The 19,665-nt window shown below is 42.8% G+C and overlaps 1 protein-coding gene and 1 long non-coding RNA gene across 2 annotated transcripts in view; both read right to left on the bottom strand.

The window, feature by feature from the left end:
• The window catches only part of LOC125371655, a 31,944-nt gene extending 30,971 nt beyond the window's left edge, over positions 1 to 973 (bottom strand). The window contains exon 1 of the mRNA XM_048385845.1: positions 791 to 973. Within this exon, the coding sequence (XP_048241802.1) occupies positions 791 to 973 (183 nt within the window). The remainder of the gene's footprint in view (positions 1 to 790) is intronic.
• A 3,216-nt stretch (positions 974 to 4,189) lies between these two features.
• Positions 4,190 to 7,826, bottom strand: LOC124115891. Its single transcript, XR_007219826.1, has 4 exons — positions 7,767 to 7,826; positions 7,565 to 7,630; positions 5,103 to 5,241; positions 4,190 to 4,290 (listed from the first exon to the last, which is right to left on the bottom strand). It is a non-coding gene; the product is annotated as an uncharacterized LOC124115891 (long non-coding RNA).
• Between the last annotated feature and the right edge of the window lie 11,839 nt (positions 7,827 to 19,665).

The following is a 19,665-nucleotide window of genomic DNA, read 5'->3' as shown; positions in this document are numbered from 1 at the left end:
CAAAGCAAACTTAGCCCTACGACTTTAATAGAACCCATACCAAAACATTATCCTCCGAATGTTGTAACCCTCACACCATAACACTAACCTACGACTGGCGTAACTCTATACCATAACACTGGCCGACGACTGGCGTAACTCTATACCATAACACTGGCCGACGACTGGCGTAACTCTATACCATAACACTGGCCTACGACTGGCGTAACTCTATACCATATCACTGGCCGACGACTGGCGTAACTCTATACCATAACACTGGCCTACGACTGGCGTAACTCTATACCATATCACTGGCCTACGACTGGCGTAACTCTATACCATAACACTGGCCGACGACTGGCGTTACTCCATACCATATCACTGGCATACGACTGGCGTAACTCCATACCATATCACTGGCATACGACTGTTGTAACTCCATACCATATCACTGGCCGACGACTGGCGTAACTCTATACCATAACACTGGCCGACGACTGGCGTAACTCCATACCATATCAATGGCATACGACTGGCGTAACTCCATACCATATCACTGGCATACGACTGTTGTAACTCCATACCATGCATAAGACTAACCTACGACTGTCATATCGTAAAACTGACCTACCATTGAAAAACAGCACATCTTAACATTGACCTACGACAGATCGTAACTGTCATACTATAACAACAACCTAGGACTAGAGGCTGTGTTGCACAATGCTAAGTAACATAGACTGCCCCAGTGCAAGATTGGTTTCTGGGAAGGGCCCTGTTGCTAAAATAAATAACTGCATTGACTTACAAATATGTCGTTCGGGTTCAGGACGGCCACATGGAGGAATACAAGGTCCGATGTCGTCTTCTCCAGTTTGTCCTTCATGAAGGAGGTCAAGGTCATGTGACCTCTCACGGCCGACAGGGCCTTCTTCTTTTCCACCTGCTCTATGGCCTCAATGAAGGCCTTCTGTCGCTGGAAGTGGAGCATCGCTCAGTTGCAGCATCATCAACAATGACACGATACGGACACCTTGATCCCTTATGGGGTCAGAGTGATCTCATCTAAGATCAGCCAGTTTATTATGTCTACATTCTATTTTGATAAATAGGCTTTTTTAACCCCAGGGCCTTTCGCAACCTCACCTTCGAATCGAGCCAAATTCCAAAGGTACGACACTAAAAATAGACGTCCAGTGAAACTGCTTTTTTGAGCGAGAGAAATTCTGTGCTAAGTTACAGATAGGAGCGAAGGGGGTGGAGACGACACTTCCGAAACGAAAATATGGTGGCGAATGGGCAAGGGTATTTATAGAATGTAGATACAAACACTGAGGAATCGAGGATGACTTGACCTGCATAATTTAGGAAATCAACAAAACATTTAGAAATCTTAACGAGAGTCATCAGATCTGTTCACATGAACGAAATTTAGAATTTGTTCATTTTAACACTTTAACAATTTGGACAGATGACAAAGTATGTATAGGTAAGTCTGATTAATAGGTTTCAGAGCTTCTGATATTTGAACAGGTGCACTTCTTTGACCCAAGCATACACACATTTGAAAAAAATCATTTCGAGTCATGGACTGTGAAATTGTGAAAACGGTCTTATAACTACTATTGTTAATTTCAATTAATTGAATATATGTATTTGACAACTGAAATATAGGTTATATTCCAGCTAGCATTAACGTGGAATTGTAATGGGACGATATGTTGACAAACGGTCAGAAAGTGATGGGAAAGTTTGTCTTTAAATCAGTACTGACTACGGTTGAGTAATTACAGTCTGTGAACATGACGGTGCTCCTTAACGATAAACCAATACCATTTTAAACTGGACAAGACTTTATTTTGGCCATCGGTTACTATAGTTCACGATATATAAATAGCTACTTGTTAACAATGTATATTTATATGATACTAATATTCGTTTAATAGAAACATAAGTAAAATGTACAGATACAAGTGAGTGAGTGAGTGAGTGAGTAGGGTTTAACGCGGCTTTTAACAGTATTCCAGTTATATCATGGCGTGTCAGCTTAATGTGGGAGGAAAGCCCGAAGTGATGCAGGTCTCAGACGTTTACCACTTCGATGAAACCCACGAGCACGGGTATGGTGCTGACAAACCTAGAAACATAATCGGGGCGAACCGGGATTCGAACACACAATCATAGGTTTCTGTGGTGCCCAAGGGACGCAACTCTGCACAGCGAATCGCGGCGCCTCAGACGACTGGGCCACTGTGCCCCCTGTACAGATACAAAGGGGTAGCAGTTCGGACAAATGTTCCGTGAACAGGATGTCAGAAGGAGTACAGTTCATCAACTCTTCTGTCTGCAGTGTGTCTCGTCGGGGGACGGCCACGTGATACCTTTTCCGTTCGAATGGAAACCCATGGAACCTTTGTTGACCGAGATAGAACCCAAGTTAACCTTGGTGGACCAATGTTAGCACATGTTAACTGATTGACGTCATACTTCGGTTGACCAAAGTCGCCCATACCCACTGAACCCCTGGCTGAGGTACTCTGGTTAGCAGCCTTAGTGACGTCATCGGTCAAGAAAATTATGATTCAGTCAGGAACAAAACCATTTTAATGAATATAATTAACTAGGTATGGATAGTGTATGTTTATTCCGATGCTTCAGGGTAATTTAACTTTCGATTGTTGACATCAATACATGAGAATTAATAAAGCAACTGTGATGATTTTGCATGGCGTTTGATGTTAGAAGCGTTATTCTGAAGTTTCTTGTCATTGGTGTACAAAACTTCAAGATAGTGCATTAACTGGAAAAGGTACAATGGTACCTGTGTCAAGCAATGAAACACTTGTCAACCATTCACTAGTCTCATTGTTGTGTGTTAATGCACATGGCTGTGACCCGTGAAGATCCGGGATAGAATAAGGTCCTCAGCAAACCATGCTTGCTGTAAAAGGCGACTATGCTTGTCGTAAGAGGCGACTTACGGGATCGGGGGGTCAGGCTAGCTGACTTGGTTGATGCTTGTCATCGTTCTCAATTTCGTAGATCGATGCTCATGTTGTCAATCACTGGATATTCTGGTCCAGGCTCGATTATTTACAGACCGCCGTCATATAGCTGGAATATTGCTGAGTACGGCGTTAAACAACAAACAAACAAACAAACAAACAAAACACATGTGTTCCTCCTGCTCCTTGCAGCCGTTATTATATCTAAGGTTGCATTTTACGTGTTTTATATCGAATACTTCCCTCGGTTGAATCCCGTCAACTCTGGTTGCCAGAAATATGATAGCATCGTTTGCTCATGCCAGTCAAATTACACTAATCAAACGTACTGACAATTTTAAAAAAGTGAAATCGACGCCGATGTTAACGTGACGAGAGCACAAAGGAGCTTTTCCGTGATACCATTGATGCCATTGTGTTCTCACGTCCAGGAAGTATGTGTTGTATTTTTAGTTTCTTTATATAATTCAGTTGTGTTTCAGACAGTTTTGGAAAGGACTGTCTTAATTTAGGATCAACACCGATGTAATAACCCGTCTTGTGTCAGCTTTTACATCAACGTCCGTGCGCGAAGGTAATAACCGACCCATGCTGATATTTATGGAGCGCTTCTAACACAACTCTCGCTACGAATTGGGGGTTGGAAGACAACCCGTCGACTAAATTTTCATTTTGCCAGAAGTTGTTACCAGTATTAGGACTTTGGTTTTGGTTTTGTTAAAAAACATAGAAGCCTCTCCTTGTCCGTTGAGAGATGATATATACTATTCACGGGAAGTAAAGGAACACACGCGAATCTCCTCATGGTACCATTGTTAATCTTTCTCGATATATACTACTCAAAAGAAGTTAAAGACATCCGATTCTTTCATTACTGTAGTCAGTCTGCCATGACAGATAAACTAATAGTAAAATGAAAGATTTGAGTGTTCTTTAACTTTTTGTGAGGGTTTGTATGATATCTTGTTTTTCAGATTTTCTCTGGAAATATTCCATGCAGCAATAGGTAAAAGTAAGGTGGATTTGGTGTTAATTTCCACAGAAAAGCTATTGAAAGTGCAACAAGACACATGTGATCAAATATATTTTCGATCAACCTCAGCAATCTATTTTTAATTAGGAAAAGGAAGGATATGTAGACCATTCACCAAATAAATGAACTGGTCTTGCCTTTATGTTTCGCATAGAAGAAGAATATTTACCCTCCCTGTGTCGACATAGTCGAGACCGAGCGAGCCCAGAAGCTTCTCCTTCGTCGAGTTGGGTCCAACAATTCCAGACTGGCGCCGAGTCTTCTCTTGGGCTGGCGGAAGCATAAGATAGTTGAGTGAGTGAGTGAGGTAATATCAGACGTCACATTGACGAGAATAATAAACTGCCGAGCAAGGGAAAGTATCCACTCGAAAATTGCTTTTGAAAAAAAAAATTACAAAAATTATCAAAACGTCAATTTGCATCGGACCCGTGAAGATCCGGGGTAGATTATTTCTTTAATAGAATACTCAATTAGGTTGTTTAACGCCGCATACGATGACTTGCATCAACCAAGTCAGCGAGCCTGACCACCCGGTCCCGTTAGTCGCCTCTTACGACAGGCATAGTCGCCTGTTACAGTAAGCATGGGTTGCTGAAGACCTATTCTGCCCCGGATTCTCACGGGGCGATTCAACATGAGTAAATTTTAGAATGTGTAACAGATTGCCCAGAATGTACATCAGTACTTCCCACAGGCTTTGAATAGTCACTTCCGTCTCAAATCTTTATTCCATTGAAGAGAAAGATAGACGATGGTTTTTGACGGAATCAGTCCAACAGCGCGTAACTATCGTTCGGGATACCCCGTGTTACGTTTTTCGAGATTGAATGATAAGAAAACACATTCCGACTGTCACCTTCCCTATCTCGAAAGCGAGGCTCTGATTGGTCGGATGAAAGATCGTTCTGACTTGACCCGGAAGCGGAAGCGAGAACTAAGATTCTTGTGACCAGTACCGTACATATTGACGATCTCTCACTATACACCTGAAAACGTGTGTTGTTATCGCGGACCTATGTCACGTCGCCTGTGTTGACAAGATGTGTATAGTGATGTAAATATGGTGTCACAATCTTCACCTGACTTGCTTTCCGGGAAACTTCCAAGCAGGTCCAAAATTTCGTCAGACAGCAAAACAGTTGATCGGCGTCGGATGGCAAGGGCAGATAACTCTTCTTTCTTGTCCATCTCCAGACATCGGATTACTTGACAGTTACCCTGGGGATGTTTAAGATAAAACATTGTATGGCCCTTCCGGGCTCGTAATAATGGTTTCATTTACCTAAACCGTAGGTGTACTGTCTAGTCTGTCAACAAATATATATCCAATACAGCCCATACAAGTGTATAATATTTGGCAAGTCTAGATTCCTGCAGTAATCTCTGGGCTCTTTTTATTATATTTTTATAACTATTATTTAACAACTATCTGTTATCTGTAAAATATGTACATTTCAGAGATTAGATGTTAGCCTCGTGTACTGACACAGTTTTCCCTATTTAGAATGTACGCAATAATACATGACCATGATCTTCTCATGAGAAGATTATTTTAATATTTTCCTCATTTAATTCATAAACGTAACTCAGGGGAAAGTGTCAGGAGTTACCAACATCGAACTGTCTGACTGTCAAAGCACGGATATTATAGCTCTGTGGCTATTATGACCTATAGTGAGGTGTGTTACGGTATGTAAATTGTGAATATTTTATGCGCGTTTCGGTTACTTTCGTCATTTGTGCGATGCGTAAACGTCACATAAAAGAGAAAATATGTTCTCGCCCGGAGTGGAGTATAAGTTAGCAAAGTAACTGTTCCATGCGTTCCTCGATGTACTGACCAAAATACCAACAGTTTCTTCCATGAAAACTCTTCGGCGTTTCTAGAATAAACCGTACAAGTGTCTCGGTCACTGAAGTAAGCTACACTGTCTGAGACTGTAGATGTGCGGGTGACACTCCTCGAGACGTATTGGTAACTTGCATACACTTGGTAGAATAAGGTGAGGTGAGGTGAGGTGAAATTGGGTTTAATGTCGTGTCCGAGGTTATTGCACTTATATAACGACGTGCATGTACGTGTGTGTGTGTGTGTGGCGGTTTGTACTAGTCCGGACTGATGCCGATTATATAGTGCTAGCTCACTGAGATACCATGCCGCAGTTTAACATGAATACCCCACTCAGACACAGTATACTGACTCCGAGCAGACCAGTCCTTGTTTTAGCCCCTTACTGCCGAGCGCCAGACAGGGTAACAACAAGTACCATCTTTTAACGTCCTTTAGTATGACGCGGTCGGGGATCGAACCCATTACCTTCCGCTCTCCGGGCGGACGCTCTACCACCAGACCACGGAGGCGGTCCCTTTGTAGAATGAGGCATCAGAGTAGGATTGACGGAGGTAAGAAGAGCAAGTATGGTCCGTCCCACTAATTGCTTCTTTTTTTAAAATGTCAAATATTTCCCAGTAAGACAAACTAAAGCTGCTTCCCTTATTAACATTATCAAAATACGTCGGGATCATATCACTAACATAATGAGGAAGATAGTGAGTGAGTTTGGTTTAACGCCGCTTTCAACAGTATTCCAGTTATATCACGGCGTGTCAGCTTAATGTGGGAGGAAAGCCCGAAGTGATGCAGGTCTCCGACGTTTACCACTTCGGTGAAACCCACGAGCACGGGTTTGGTGTTAAACCTAGACACGTAGTCGAGGAGAACCGGGATTCGAACCCATGGTCATAGGTTTCTGGCCTGCCCAAGGGACGCAACTCTGTACAGCGTATTGCGTCACCTTAGGTAACTGGGCCACCCGTGCCTCCTTATGATAAAGTGGTATAAGGCCTTATATTTTGTTTGAGTTGGTTTACGAGAGCGAACCGACCGACCCCATAAAGCTAAACTAAGAAGAAAACAAAAATGACGTTTCACACACACACACACACACACACACACACACACACACACACACACACCCCAATTGGGTGAAGTGAAAAACAACACGATATTTATCACCACAGTTCATGAGATTTCGTGTATAGCAAGTATAGAAATCTTTATTCTAACAACAAAACAAAAAATCAATTTTCTTTCGGTATCTTGCCATGACATAACTTTTCATTCATTAGATACCGACCGGGCCTGGGATTTTATCGAAATTAAATGTCCCAGGAATGCTTGAAAACATAATTATGTTTCTGACATTTAAAAAAAATTAATTGTCTGCCACAAAAATACATTTTAAACAAATATTTAGGCTCACAGATTAAATTTTTAAATATCTTATTTGTATCTGTAGCTGAAAAGATATCTAGTCTTCACACAGTGATCTGGACGTTGAAATTGTTTTTTCGAACACCTACATTGGATTTTAGGCCAACTAACCAACTAATAAAAACTTAATGTCTTTATGTAGGGGTTTCCTGTTAGTTTAAAATGTGTTTTTGCATATTGAGCAATCAATAGGTTTCACATTTCAAATGACCATTATAGTATATTAGATAGTAGTGGTCATGCGATTTTGTTTCGGACTGTACTTACCTCAATGCAGACATAGATCCACTCCTCTCGCACGCTGTCAGCCACTATGACTTTATTAGTCTTGTACTGAAACAATATTTGGTGTGAGATATTACACTTATACATGGTAAATATACATGGTAAATATTTTAAAATGATATATTTAAAAAAAGACTACAATAAAATATACAACAGAAAACAACAACAATACATCCTCACTCACATCCTGTATCTGGGCTGTCAGGGCCAGGTTCTTCTTAGCACGTTCGCTCCACCACTTAGGGCTGAATAGATGCAGTTTCCTGAAGCAGTGATGCAGATGCTAAACATGTTTAAGAAGGCAAGTGTATCATTAAGTATTAGAATTGAAACACGAATAAGTGAGAATGATCTTTTGTCGCTTTAAGCAACATTTTTCAATATCATGATCTGTAATTTATCAGTATCAGAATCAATATTTTATCAATATCGAAATCAATATCACGATCAATATCTTACCATTATCACGATCAATATTATTACAGTCAATATTCTGTCAGTATCATCATCTGTCTTCTATCGGTATCAAGATCAATATTCCATCGATATTACAAACAACTGACTATCAATATTATGATCAATATTCTTTCATTATCATGATCAATATTCTATCAATATCACGATCAATACTAGTATTCTATCAATATCATGATCAATATTCTATCAACATCACGATCAATATTCTATCAATATCATGATCAATACTAGTATTCTATCAACATCATGATCAATATTCTATCAACATCACGATCAATATTCTATCAACATCACGATCAATATTATATTAACATCACGATCAATATTCTACCAGTATCACGATCGGTATTCTATCAATATCGCAATTAATTTAATATCCTCATCACGATCAATATTCTATCTATATCACGATCAATACTAGTATTCTATCAATATCATGATCAATATTCCATCAACATCACGATCAATATTTATCTATATCACGATCAATACTGGTATTCTATCAACATCACGATCAATATTCTATCAACATCACGATCAATATTCTATCTATATCACGATCAATACTAGTATTCTATCAATATCATGATCAATATTATATCAACATCACGATCAATAGTCTATCTATATCACGATCGATACTAGTATTCTATCAATAGCATGATCAATATTCTATCAACATCACGATCAATATTCTATCTATATCACGATCAATACTAGTATTCTATCAATATCATGATCAATATTCTTGTCAACATCACGATGAATATCATATCAACATCACGGAGATATTAAGAGTGCCCGCGAGGCAAGACGAGCGAAAGCTTTAACCACTATGCATTTAAAACACCGGACTCCCAAAACTAAACGTAAAACTTTCATTCTACAAATGACTTTCAAACATATGATGGATATGTGGATGTGTCACCCGTGACGAAGTAACACGACCATCAAGTGTGGACATATTAAATGTGTCGGCGAATATTAACATACATATCCTTCGCAATTATAAAATCGTGTCAACAGAAAGTCAAATGGCATGTTTCGAGGTCACTCACGTCATTATGTCCAGTTTTTCTTCCAGCTCGATCTCGAAGATTCTTGGACAAACTTGCGAGAAGACATTTTTCTCGACCACCAGCAGCTCGCAGGTTTCCCTGACAACGATGGTGGCAGTGCGCCGGATGTCTTGGAGGAGAGCGAGTTCCTGGAAGACACACAGACATGACACTAAAACACTCAGACACTTTCAAACATACCACCCGCGTGGTTTGGTTATGTCCCTGTATTTGCACTTCCCGCAAGAGGTGACGTGTGGGAATCGGATGGCTACGGTGTTCATGCTATCAACCACTGGTTTTGAAGGTCCAGACTTATTAAGCACAGACCGTTGTGGAATCACTGGACTGGATGAGTGAGTATCGTTTAGCAATATTCCAACAATACCACGACTGGAAACATCAGAAATGGGCTTCACACATTTTACCGATGTGGGGAATCGTACCCGGGTCTTTGGCGTGAACCGCTAGGCTACCCAACCGCCTCAGGAATCACTCGAATGATGGTTGTTTGTTTATTTGTTGTTTAACGCCGCACTCAGCAATATTCCAGCTATACGACGGTGATCTGTAAATAATCGAGTCTGAACCAGACAATCCAGTGATTGACATCATGAGCATCGATCAACGCAATTGGGATCGATGACATGCATCAACCAAGTCAGAGAGCCTGACCAACCGATCCCGTTAGTTGCTTCTTACGACAAGCATAGTCGCCTTTTACGGCAATCATGGGTTGCTGAATTCTACCCCAGATCTTCACGGGTCCACTTGAATGATGATGAGAGTGGATTTAGGGTAAGGATAAACATATATGCGTTATCTTGCGTATCCATTAGGAAATGGTGTTTTAATGTATCAGGGCGATTGTATTTGATATTTCATTGTCTGGTTTAAAATGCATGTACTTTAGCCAAAAAGAATTTTGGATAGCAATGCAGTACCACTGGGTTCTCATGATCAGCTCCCTGTGGAGTATACACTCCGTACTTGAATATACAAGTGGCAGATCTGTAAAACTATCGCACTAATGCATGCGACGGCGAATATGTGGTTAATATGTATATATTCCAAAGTACATAGAGGTGAGGTAAAATGGGGTTTAACGTCGCGTCGAAGATTATTGCACTTATATAGCGACGTGATGCACATGTGTGTGTGTGTGTGACTGCTTGTACTAGTCCGGACTAACGCCGGTTTTATAGTGCTAGCCCACTGAGATACCATGCCGCAGTTTAACTTGAATACCCCACTCAAACGCAGTATACTCCGAGCCGTCAGTCCTTGTTTTAGCCCCTGAATGCCGAGCAGCAGGCAGGGTAACAATAAGTAGCATATTTTAACGTCTTTTTGAATGACGCGGCGGGGATCGAACCTACGACCTTCCGCTCTTTGGGCTGATGCTCTATCCACATGAGACGGTCTCTTCCAAAGAATGAACGCGACCACTGTACGTACCCCGAATGAATCGCCTTTGGTCAACACGGCTTCGTTCTTGACGAACATGCGTCCATTAGGGTCCGTCTCGGTGACGTTGACAAACACGGACCCAGAATAGATGAGGTAAAAGTTCTGTCCCACGTGACCCTGTCTGATAATCACACGACCCTCCTGAAAACTAATTTAAAAATAATCTTTTAGGGAACAAATATACTTAAAAGTAAACTATTTTTTAGTTTTGGGAAGCATAATTTGGTATCACATGTACACTTTTTTACTTTGAATATGGACCCGTGAAGATCCGGGGTAGAATAGGTCTTCAGCAACCCATGCGCGCCGTAAAAGGCGACTATGCTTGTCGTAAAAGGCGACTAACGGGATCGGTGGTCAGGCTCGCTGACTTGGTTGATGCATGTCATCGTGTCCCAATTGCGTCGATCGAAGCTCATGATGTCAATCGCTGGATTGTCTGGTCCAGACTCGAGTATTTACAGACCGCCGCCACATAGCTGGAATATTGCTGAGTGTAACGTTAAACAACAAACAACAACAACTTTGATATGGTTTAGTTACAGATTCAAGATGTTCACACTGATGAAACCTCATCACATGGATTACGGTGGTCGAAACATAGCCTAGTGGTTAAAGCGTTCGCTCGTCACGCCGAAGACCCGGGTTCAATTCCCCACATGTGTGGTGCCCATTTCTGGTGTCCCCCGCCGTGATATTGCTGGAATATTGCTAAAAGCGGCGTACAAATCAAAACCATACTCTCTCTCACTCCTCCGTTTACTCACGTTTAAGACTTTGGGAAGAAAGAATATACAAATACCTAAAAACAGTGTATCTATTTTCCCACATTTGTGAAAATTAAGGATCGCGGGTCCGTCCAAAACCGATTAAAATACGCCTGATACAGGCTGAAAGCTATCAGAATCTTAATACAGCAACAATTTTGTTTTGCACACAAACACATTCCTTGCATTCTATGGAATCAGACAGTAGAAGATGATAAATATTACAAAATATGATGACACGCTTAATGTCACAATTCTTATTTACGGAATAAAAAAATATAAATTTAATTAATCTCTTTTAGATACTGGTCATTTATTAGGGGAGGGGCGCGGGTCGTGAAACTATGTTACATTAAATAGGGTGGGGGTGGGTTGGGTCGGCAATATATGATAATGTCCTAAGACAAATCGCCGACCCGTCCACACACCCACCACCTGTTTTTATGATATAAAGCAATGGTTTAATAGACCGCAAATATGGATTTTGATGATTTGACATGCAATCCCAACATGCTCTCAATTGGATTTATTCTGTGGTGAAATATTGCTTACCACGGCGTGTAAAGACATTCAATCACTCTAACGTACCACATGTAGGAAAATGTCTTGCACAGCGAGTTTTGGATTTTCTCCGTAAACTTGTCAAAGCTCCTCATTCCCTTCAACAGTGTGTGGAGCTTGCGACAGTCAATGCCACCCCTCACATCCGGGTTCTTATGCAGGATGTCCATGGACCACATGGGAAGTTTCTCGATAGCCTGAATGTGTTGGAGAAAATCTCTTGATAATTGAGTTGTCATATTGACAGTCAGTTAACTCATGTTGTAAACATTGCAGCAACACAAACATTTAATTGAGTAAACACGAGTGAGTGACCGAGTTCACCGCCGCTTTGAAGAATATTGCAGTTATATTGTTGCGTGTGGCGTATATATGTGTGACAAAGGCCCGGAGTGATGCAGATCTTTCACGTTCGCCACCATGGTGGAACCCAAGAGAACCCAAGAGAAGGAGTATGGTGCTGACAGAACTAGAAACATCATCGGGGCGAACCGGGATTCGAAACCACAATCATAGGTTTCTGGCGAATTGCGATGCTTTGACTGAGCTATCCGACCAATCTCCCATTTAAGTAGATTTGTTATTCATATAGTTGAGCTTGACAATGTCTGGGAATCTTTGGAGGGTCACTAAAATGTCTTTTGAGGGAGGGTCATGACAAAATGTACAAGGACATGGGGACGGTCATCTAAAATATTACATGTATTCCTAAGGTCTTACTAACGTTTCGTCATCAATAATTGGAAACTATTCCTTACTCATGGTATTTTAAACAGATGCCTAAATACAACTCAGGCCGCACGGGTGGCCCAGTCGTCTAAGGCGTCGCGATTCGCTGTGCAGAGTTGCGTCCTTTGGGCACGCCAGAAACCTAAGATTGTGGTTTCGAATCCCGGGTCGCCCCGATTATGTTTCTAGGTTTGTCAGCACCATACCCGTGCTCGTGGGTTTCACCGAAGTGGTAAACGTCTGAGACCTGCATCACCTCGGGCTTTCCTCCCACATTAAAGCTGACACGTCGTGATATAACTGTAATACTGTTGAAAGCGGCGTTAAACCCAACTCACTCACTCACTAAATACAACTCCACATCACTGCGTTACCCGCTCTCTGGTGAAGACCGACACGTTGAAGGCCAGTTTATGAGGATCCTTGTCACTGTACAGAGCTTGCCATTGTATTTCAGCAGCAGACTTCGTGGTCAGATCATCCGTGTTGGCCGTGATAGCTTTGAGCATGCGCACTAGGGTCGTGACGATGCGTCCCACCATCCTGAACTTTCGGTACGCCTGTGTAAAAACGGAAAATTGCAGATGGATATTTGATTTTGGTTTGGTTTGTTGTTTTACGCCGCACTCAGAAATATTACAGCTATATGACGGCGGTCTGTAAATAATCGAATCTGGACCAGACAATCCAGTAATTAATATCATGAGCATCGACCCATGCAATTTGGATCGATGACATGCATCAACCAAGTCAGCGAGCCTGACCACCCGATCCCGTTAGTCGCCTTTTACGACAAGCATAGCCGCCTTTTACGGCAAGCATGGGTTGCTGAAATCGGTGCCAAACCTTATTAGTTTAATTATTGCCGAAAATAACACTATATCATTTCTTAAGTAAACGAGGAGCAGGGGGTAGCCTTGTGGTTAAAAACATTCGCTTCGTCAGGCCTAAGGCCCGGGTTCGATTCCCTATGGTTACATTGTGCGAAGCCCATTTCTGGTGTATCCGCCGTGATATTGCTGGAGTATTGGTAAATGCGGCGTAAAACCAAACTCACTTACTCGCTCATTCAGGATGGATGAATCCTCACATATTTCACAGATACAGTTTAAGTATAATACAGCACGTCACTTAACTTCCGATTTGTTGGATAACAGTGTTTTACGCCGCAGTCAGACGTATTCCAGCTATATCGTGTCGGTCTTTAAAAAATCGGGTCTGGGCCAGATAATGCAGTGTACACTGTGCCGGGCTGAGATGACCCGTAATAAACCAAGGAATCTGACCACCTGATCCGGGGGGCATGGGTGGCCCAGTCGTCTAAGGCGCCGCGATTCGCTGTGCAGAGTTGCGTCCCTTGGGCACGACAGAAACCTATGATTGTGGGTTCGAATCCCGGTTCGCCCCGATTATGTTTCTAGGTTTGTCAGCACCATACAATTGCTTGTGGGTTTCACCGAAGTGGTAAACGTCTGAGACCTGCATCACTTCGGGCTTTCCTCCCACATTAAGCTGACACGCCGTGATATAACTATAATACTGTTAAAAGCGGCGTAAAACCCAACTCACTCACTCACTCTTAAAGACTAAGTGCACTCACGTCAGTCTTTGGCTTCTTCTCAAACGACTCCAGAACTCTTCGTTTTCTTAGATAGTTGAGAACTCTCTTTCTAAATCTTCTACATTTTTTACCGGTCAACAAGCCGTCACCTTGACCAACCCCCTCCCCATCACTGTCCAGTAGATCTATAGGTGTACTGACGCCATCGCCCTCATACAGCGGTAAGATTTCATCGGTCAGAACACGTGGGCAGATGGACGCTCTGGAGTCAAGAAGGTACTTCATTCTGCGAGACACATAGGCGGACGCAGCGACAGATCCCTTGCAAGCAGGCACGTCTGGGGCTACGGTATGAGGTCGTCTGCCGTATGACGACCTTCGTCTGGACCGTGCCTGTCTGTCTGGACTGGTGACGGTGGTGTGAGGTCGGTTGCCTGCGTTCCCCCATGCTCTGTCGGTAGCCAACACGACATCTGCCATTGGGTGAGGATGAAGATTAACCGGCACCTTCGATGCGTCACATTCTGGCGTCTTCTCAACTGCTTCTGCTGGATTAGTTTCGTGAACCCTCCCGTCTTGAGTGAGATAAGATAACTTAAATCGAGGTTTTGCTGAAGAGGAATAGAAAGACCGCCATTTTGAATCACATGATTTGGATCGTCTGCCTTTAGCGCTGGTGGTCCATCTTATCCCTGGCGGACAACATATGTTCCTTAGTTGGTCAGAGGAGGACAACAGGAGGCAGTCTCCAATCGCTGTTGCTAGGCCACGGCTGGGTGTTTGAACCGCTTGTAATCTTGATGCAGCCGATCGCACAGGGAGATGACGCGTTTCTTCCTCGTCATCAGAAAACAGCAGTTCCTCTTCGTCCGTGTCTTCAAACTGATCGTCATAGTCACGTGTTTCGGAGGGGACGTATGATAGAGGGGGAGGTAACTCTATGTTGACGTATTTAATGCCGTAGACTTTCTTTGGTTGGGGTGTTAGATTCAGGCAGAAGCGGTGGTAATCCCAGACAGCAGCGGTTGCCATAGTGACGGTACTGCAATGACGTAAAGTAGACAATCACGTAGTTCTAAAAGCGGCCTCTGTCCCGATATCTCTCTCATCTTTAGTATCCAATTTACCCCATTTTCTCTCCCTCTCACTCTCTTGCACTCTATTTCTCTCTCACTTCCTTTCTCTCTGTTTCTTTCGCTCTCGCCTCTCTCTATCGCTCTCGCCTCTCTCTATCGCTCTCGCCTCTCTCTATCGCTCTCGCCTCTCTCTATCGCTCTCGCCTCCCTCTATCGCTCTCGCCTCTCTCTATCGCTCGCTTTTGTACTCTGTTTCTCTACCTCACTCTTTGTTTGTTTGTGTGTCTGTCTATCTCTCTCGTTCTCTCTCTCTCTCTCTGTTTGTGTCTGTCTATCTCTCTCTCGTTCTCCCCCCCCCCTCTCTCTCTCTCTCTCTGTGTCTCTCTCTCTCTCTCAAAACTAATCAGTGCCGAGTTTGCTTTAATTTGTAATCATGAATATTCTTTCGAAGATACATTTTAAATTCAAAGAAAGGTGATTCCATACACTATAACATCAAACCACATAAGCATAAACAAACATTAAAATAAAAACGTTCATCCGAAAACAGACCCATCTGACATACCTTCAGTGGATAGTAACTGTCGGGCATAAATAAGTGTACACTGGAAAATTAGATTTGACAAATAAAATTACAACCGTAATGACTGGTGTGTGTGAACCAACTCCAATTGATCATAACGATACCTGGTTTACTTTGCTCATGTTTAGCCATCGTCGAACAAAGGTGTCTACCTTCATTCCCAGGCAATATAGGACGAAAGGACATCCATTTCGACGCAACACCAAGGAACTTATATGTGTAAATAAAGAATTGTGAATTAAAAACGGTAAAATTACCTGTGTTTATCCAATAAGAAAGCCAAATCGTGTTGTGTTGCAATTCAACATCTTGGCGACCGTACCTCCAAACCTCCAAACCCGTCCCCGTTAAAGCGTCACCCTCACAATAATCAGTATACAGTATACACTCCAAGCAGCTACTCTGAATAGCGAGCCATTTGTATAGAATGAATACAGCCCATTCGTTCTATTAACGTCTTCATTCACAATACAACGAATAGCAACCCCAGACATCACCCATGTTGTTATAAATAAGATCAATTTGAAATTAACTTTTATTATATAGAACTCTGTGTATTCAAGTCGCACGATCACCTTCAGTGAAAAGTCAAACGTCACGTAACTTCGGCTGTGAGAAGCTAACGAGGCAACTAGCCTCGATTGAAGGTTGTTTTGTTGACAGATACGGCGGGGTGAATAAAGGGCCTTTGCGACTCGTTATTTTCTCGGGGACGGTTATAAACCCATATATGCCGTTTTGCTTGCCGTTTTGTAGGTTCACAACTGTGGCTAAATAGTGGTGGAACTCGGTGACCTCGTTGCTCGTTTCTTGAATGGCTTAGCTCAGACTTGGGCATATTAAATGTGTATACTTGGACTGTTTAGGGTGACACAGTCTTATTATACGAAAAGTGAATAGAGTTTTAATCCGCTTGTAACGTTATTCCGGCAATATCACGGCGGGGGGCACCTGCACAAGATTTACCAAGTGTATCAATGTGGGGAATCGAATCCAGGTGGTTTGACGAGCGAGTGCTTTACCCAGTGGGACAATTAACCGCTTTTAGTGAGTGAGTTGGGTTGAGTTTAACGCCGCTTTTAACATTATTCCAGTTATATCGCTGCGTGTCAGCTTAATGTGGGAGGAAAGCCCAAAGCAGGTCTCAGACGTTTACCACTTCGGTGAAACCCACGAGCACGGGTAGGGTGCTGACAAAACTGGAAATACAATCGAGGCGAACCGGGATTCGAACCCACAATACCAGGTTTCTGTCGTGCCCAAGGGACGCAAAGCTCCACAGCGAAACGCAGCGCCTTAGACGACTGGTCCACCCGTGTCCCCTAACTGCTTTTTACATACAGAGAATGTATAATGAGTCTTATATTAGTGTGACATCTTGAATTTCACAACCATTGACATAATTAAGAAAGGGGTTTTTTTTTAAATGGAGTCGAAATTGAGATAATGGTACCAACACATATGACTAAATAATCAAATATAATCACAAATTTCCCATATATAAATACAGAGGTTATATTCACTAGTGGACAGCCTCCGGGGTCTTGTGGTAGAGCGTCCGCCCGGAGAGCGGAAGGTCCGGGGTTCAATCCCCAGCCGCGTCATACCAAAAGACGTTAAAAGATGGTACTTGTTGTTACCCTGTCTGGCGCTCGGCATTAAGGGGCTAAAACAAGGACTGGTCTGCTTGGAGTCAGTATACTGTGTCTGAGTGGGGTATTCATGTTAAACTGCGGCATGGTATCTCAGTGTGCTAGCACTATAAATCGGCATCAGTCCAGACTAGTACAAGCACCCACACAAACACACACACGTACATGCACGTCGCTATATAAGTGCAATAATCTTGGACGCGACGTTAAACCCCATTTCACCTCACCTATATTCACTACGGTGTACAGTGACATATATTTCGTGTGCTCGAATTCCTGATTTTGATCCTTGGTATGTCCGCGCCATGTCCGCTCGTTGGTTTCACGAGAGGGGTAAGACCGGCGTCACTTCAGGATCTCCTCCCACACGCATCGCAAACAGCGCCATATAGCAGAAACACTGTTCAAAGCGGCATAAAACACGATTCACTCAATCCATTTTACTGCCCCCGACAATAGGAACATTTCTTATGCTCTCTACATCCGAGACCGCCTCCGTGGTCCAGTGGATAGAGCCCCTCTCCGGAAGTGGAGGGGTCGGCGGTTTGTCTCCCTCGTAAAGGGGCGGTCGGGTAGCCTAGTGGTTAAGGCGTTCGATCGTCACGCCGAAGACCCGGGTTCGATTCCCGACATGGGTACAATGTGTGAAGCCCATTTCTGGTGTCCCTCGCCGTGATATTGCTGGAATATTGGTAAAAGCGGCGTTAAACCATATTCACTCACTCACTCCCTCCCTCGTAAAATACACATGTGCAGTCGACACATTAATTACAGGCCACCCCGAGTTACCTCCCTTTAAACAGCTGACGTGTCTTCATTGAGATCTATAAACATGCCTGGGCAAAGCGAACAATTCGATAAGTTTAGGAATGCGGGGTATAAGTTTGTCACTCCGTTTCTTCATAGGTCTCCGCAAATCATCCGAGGTTTAAGTACTGTGTGTACTTAGGAATTGGTAACTTATATCATTTGTGATATTCGCCGCTCATTCGCAGAAATATTAAAGATGAAGCGCTAAATACTCACGCACACGAACACCAACACACACTAACATAATCACTAACTCAGTAACACACCGCACAATTACCTAAACACACACACACACACTCACACACTCACACTCACTCACTCAAACACACACACACACACACACACACACACACACACACACACACACACACACACACACACACACTCACACACACACACTCACTCACTCACTCACTCAGCTGAACAGTGGCGACCTATGCCAATCCGGGTTCGATTCCCATATTTATCCCTACCCGACCCCTGGTGTGTCCGCACCTCGCCCCTGCGAGCTGACTTCACAGAAGCAATCCACGCCCACAACTTGCGTCACAATAATCTGCCGAGCTTTCCTACATCTCAAAAAGTGTTCAAACCCATCACTCATCCTCTTGTACAAGGGGCGGTCGGGTAGCCTAGTGGTTAAAGCGTTCGCTCGTCACGCCGAAGACCCAGGTTCGATTCCTGACATAGGTACAATGTGTGAAGCCCATTTCTGGTGTCCCCCGCCGTGATATTGCTGGAATATTGCTAAAAGCGGCGTAAAACCATACTCACTCACTCACTTCTCTTGTACAAAGGACTATTGAGTAATAAAACAGGTAAGAAAAAGAACTATAGTGTCGCGATCTCACACTCACACTTGTTGACTTTGCAATACGTCACTGCCACAGGTTAATTTCCATATCACGTGACCGGACGTTTTTTTCTTGTTTGTAAACAAACGCGCTTATTCTAAAATCAGAACAGACTGGTCTAATGCAAGCCTTCCAGTGTGCTTTACATATTGTTTTGCATTAATATATATAAATATGCTACTTCAACTCCGACAGTGAGGTGCATGACAATATATCTAATCTATACATCAAAGCTACCGTATCGTTAACTCTCAGTTGGGCTTCGATGACAGCACGTGGAGCCGGACAACCAATGTAAACATAGGATAACAACGCAAAAGGAAATAGCTTGTCACGTTTTAGGATATTTTCCCAATGTAACTTAACCATTCTATGACATATATTATCAAAATGTTTAGACTCGTCAAAAATGAAACAGATGAAAAACATAAGCACTATCTTGAATGGAGTGTGAAGATTTCACGAATCGTCACGTGTCGCTGGCC

The sequence above is a fragment of the Haliotis rufescens genome, unplaced genomic scaffold (genome assembly GCF_023055435.1).
Source record: "Haliotis rufescens isolate VD_foot unplaced genomic scaffold, xgHalRufe1.0.p SCAF_10, whole genome shotgun sequence".
Classification (NCBI taxonomy): domain Eukaryota; kingdom Metazoa; phylum Mollusca; class Gastropoda; order Lepetellida; family Haliotidae; genus Haliotis; species Haliotis rufescens.
Note: the sequence above shows the minus strand (reverse complement) of the source record. Positions and strands in the feature narration are given on the sequence as shown.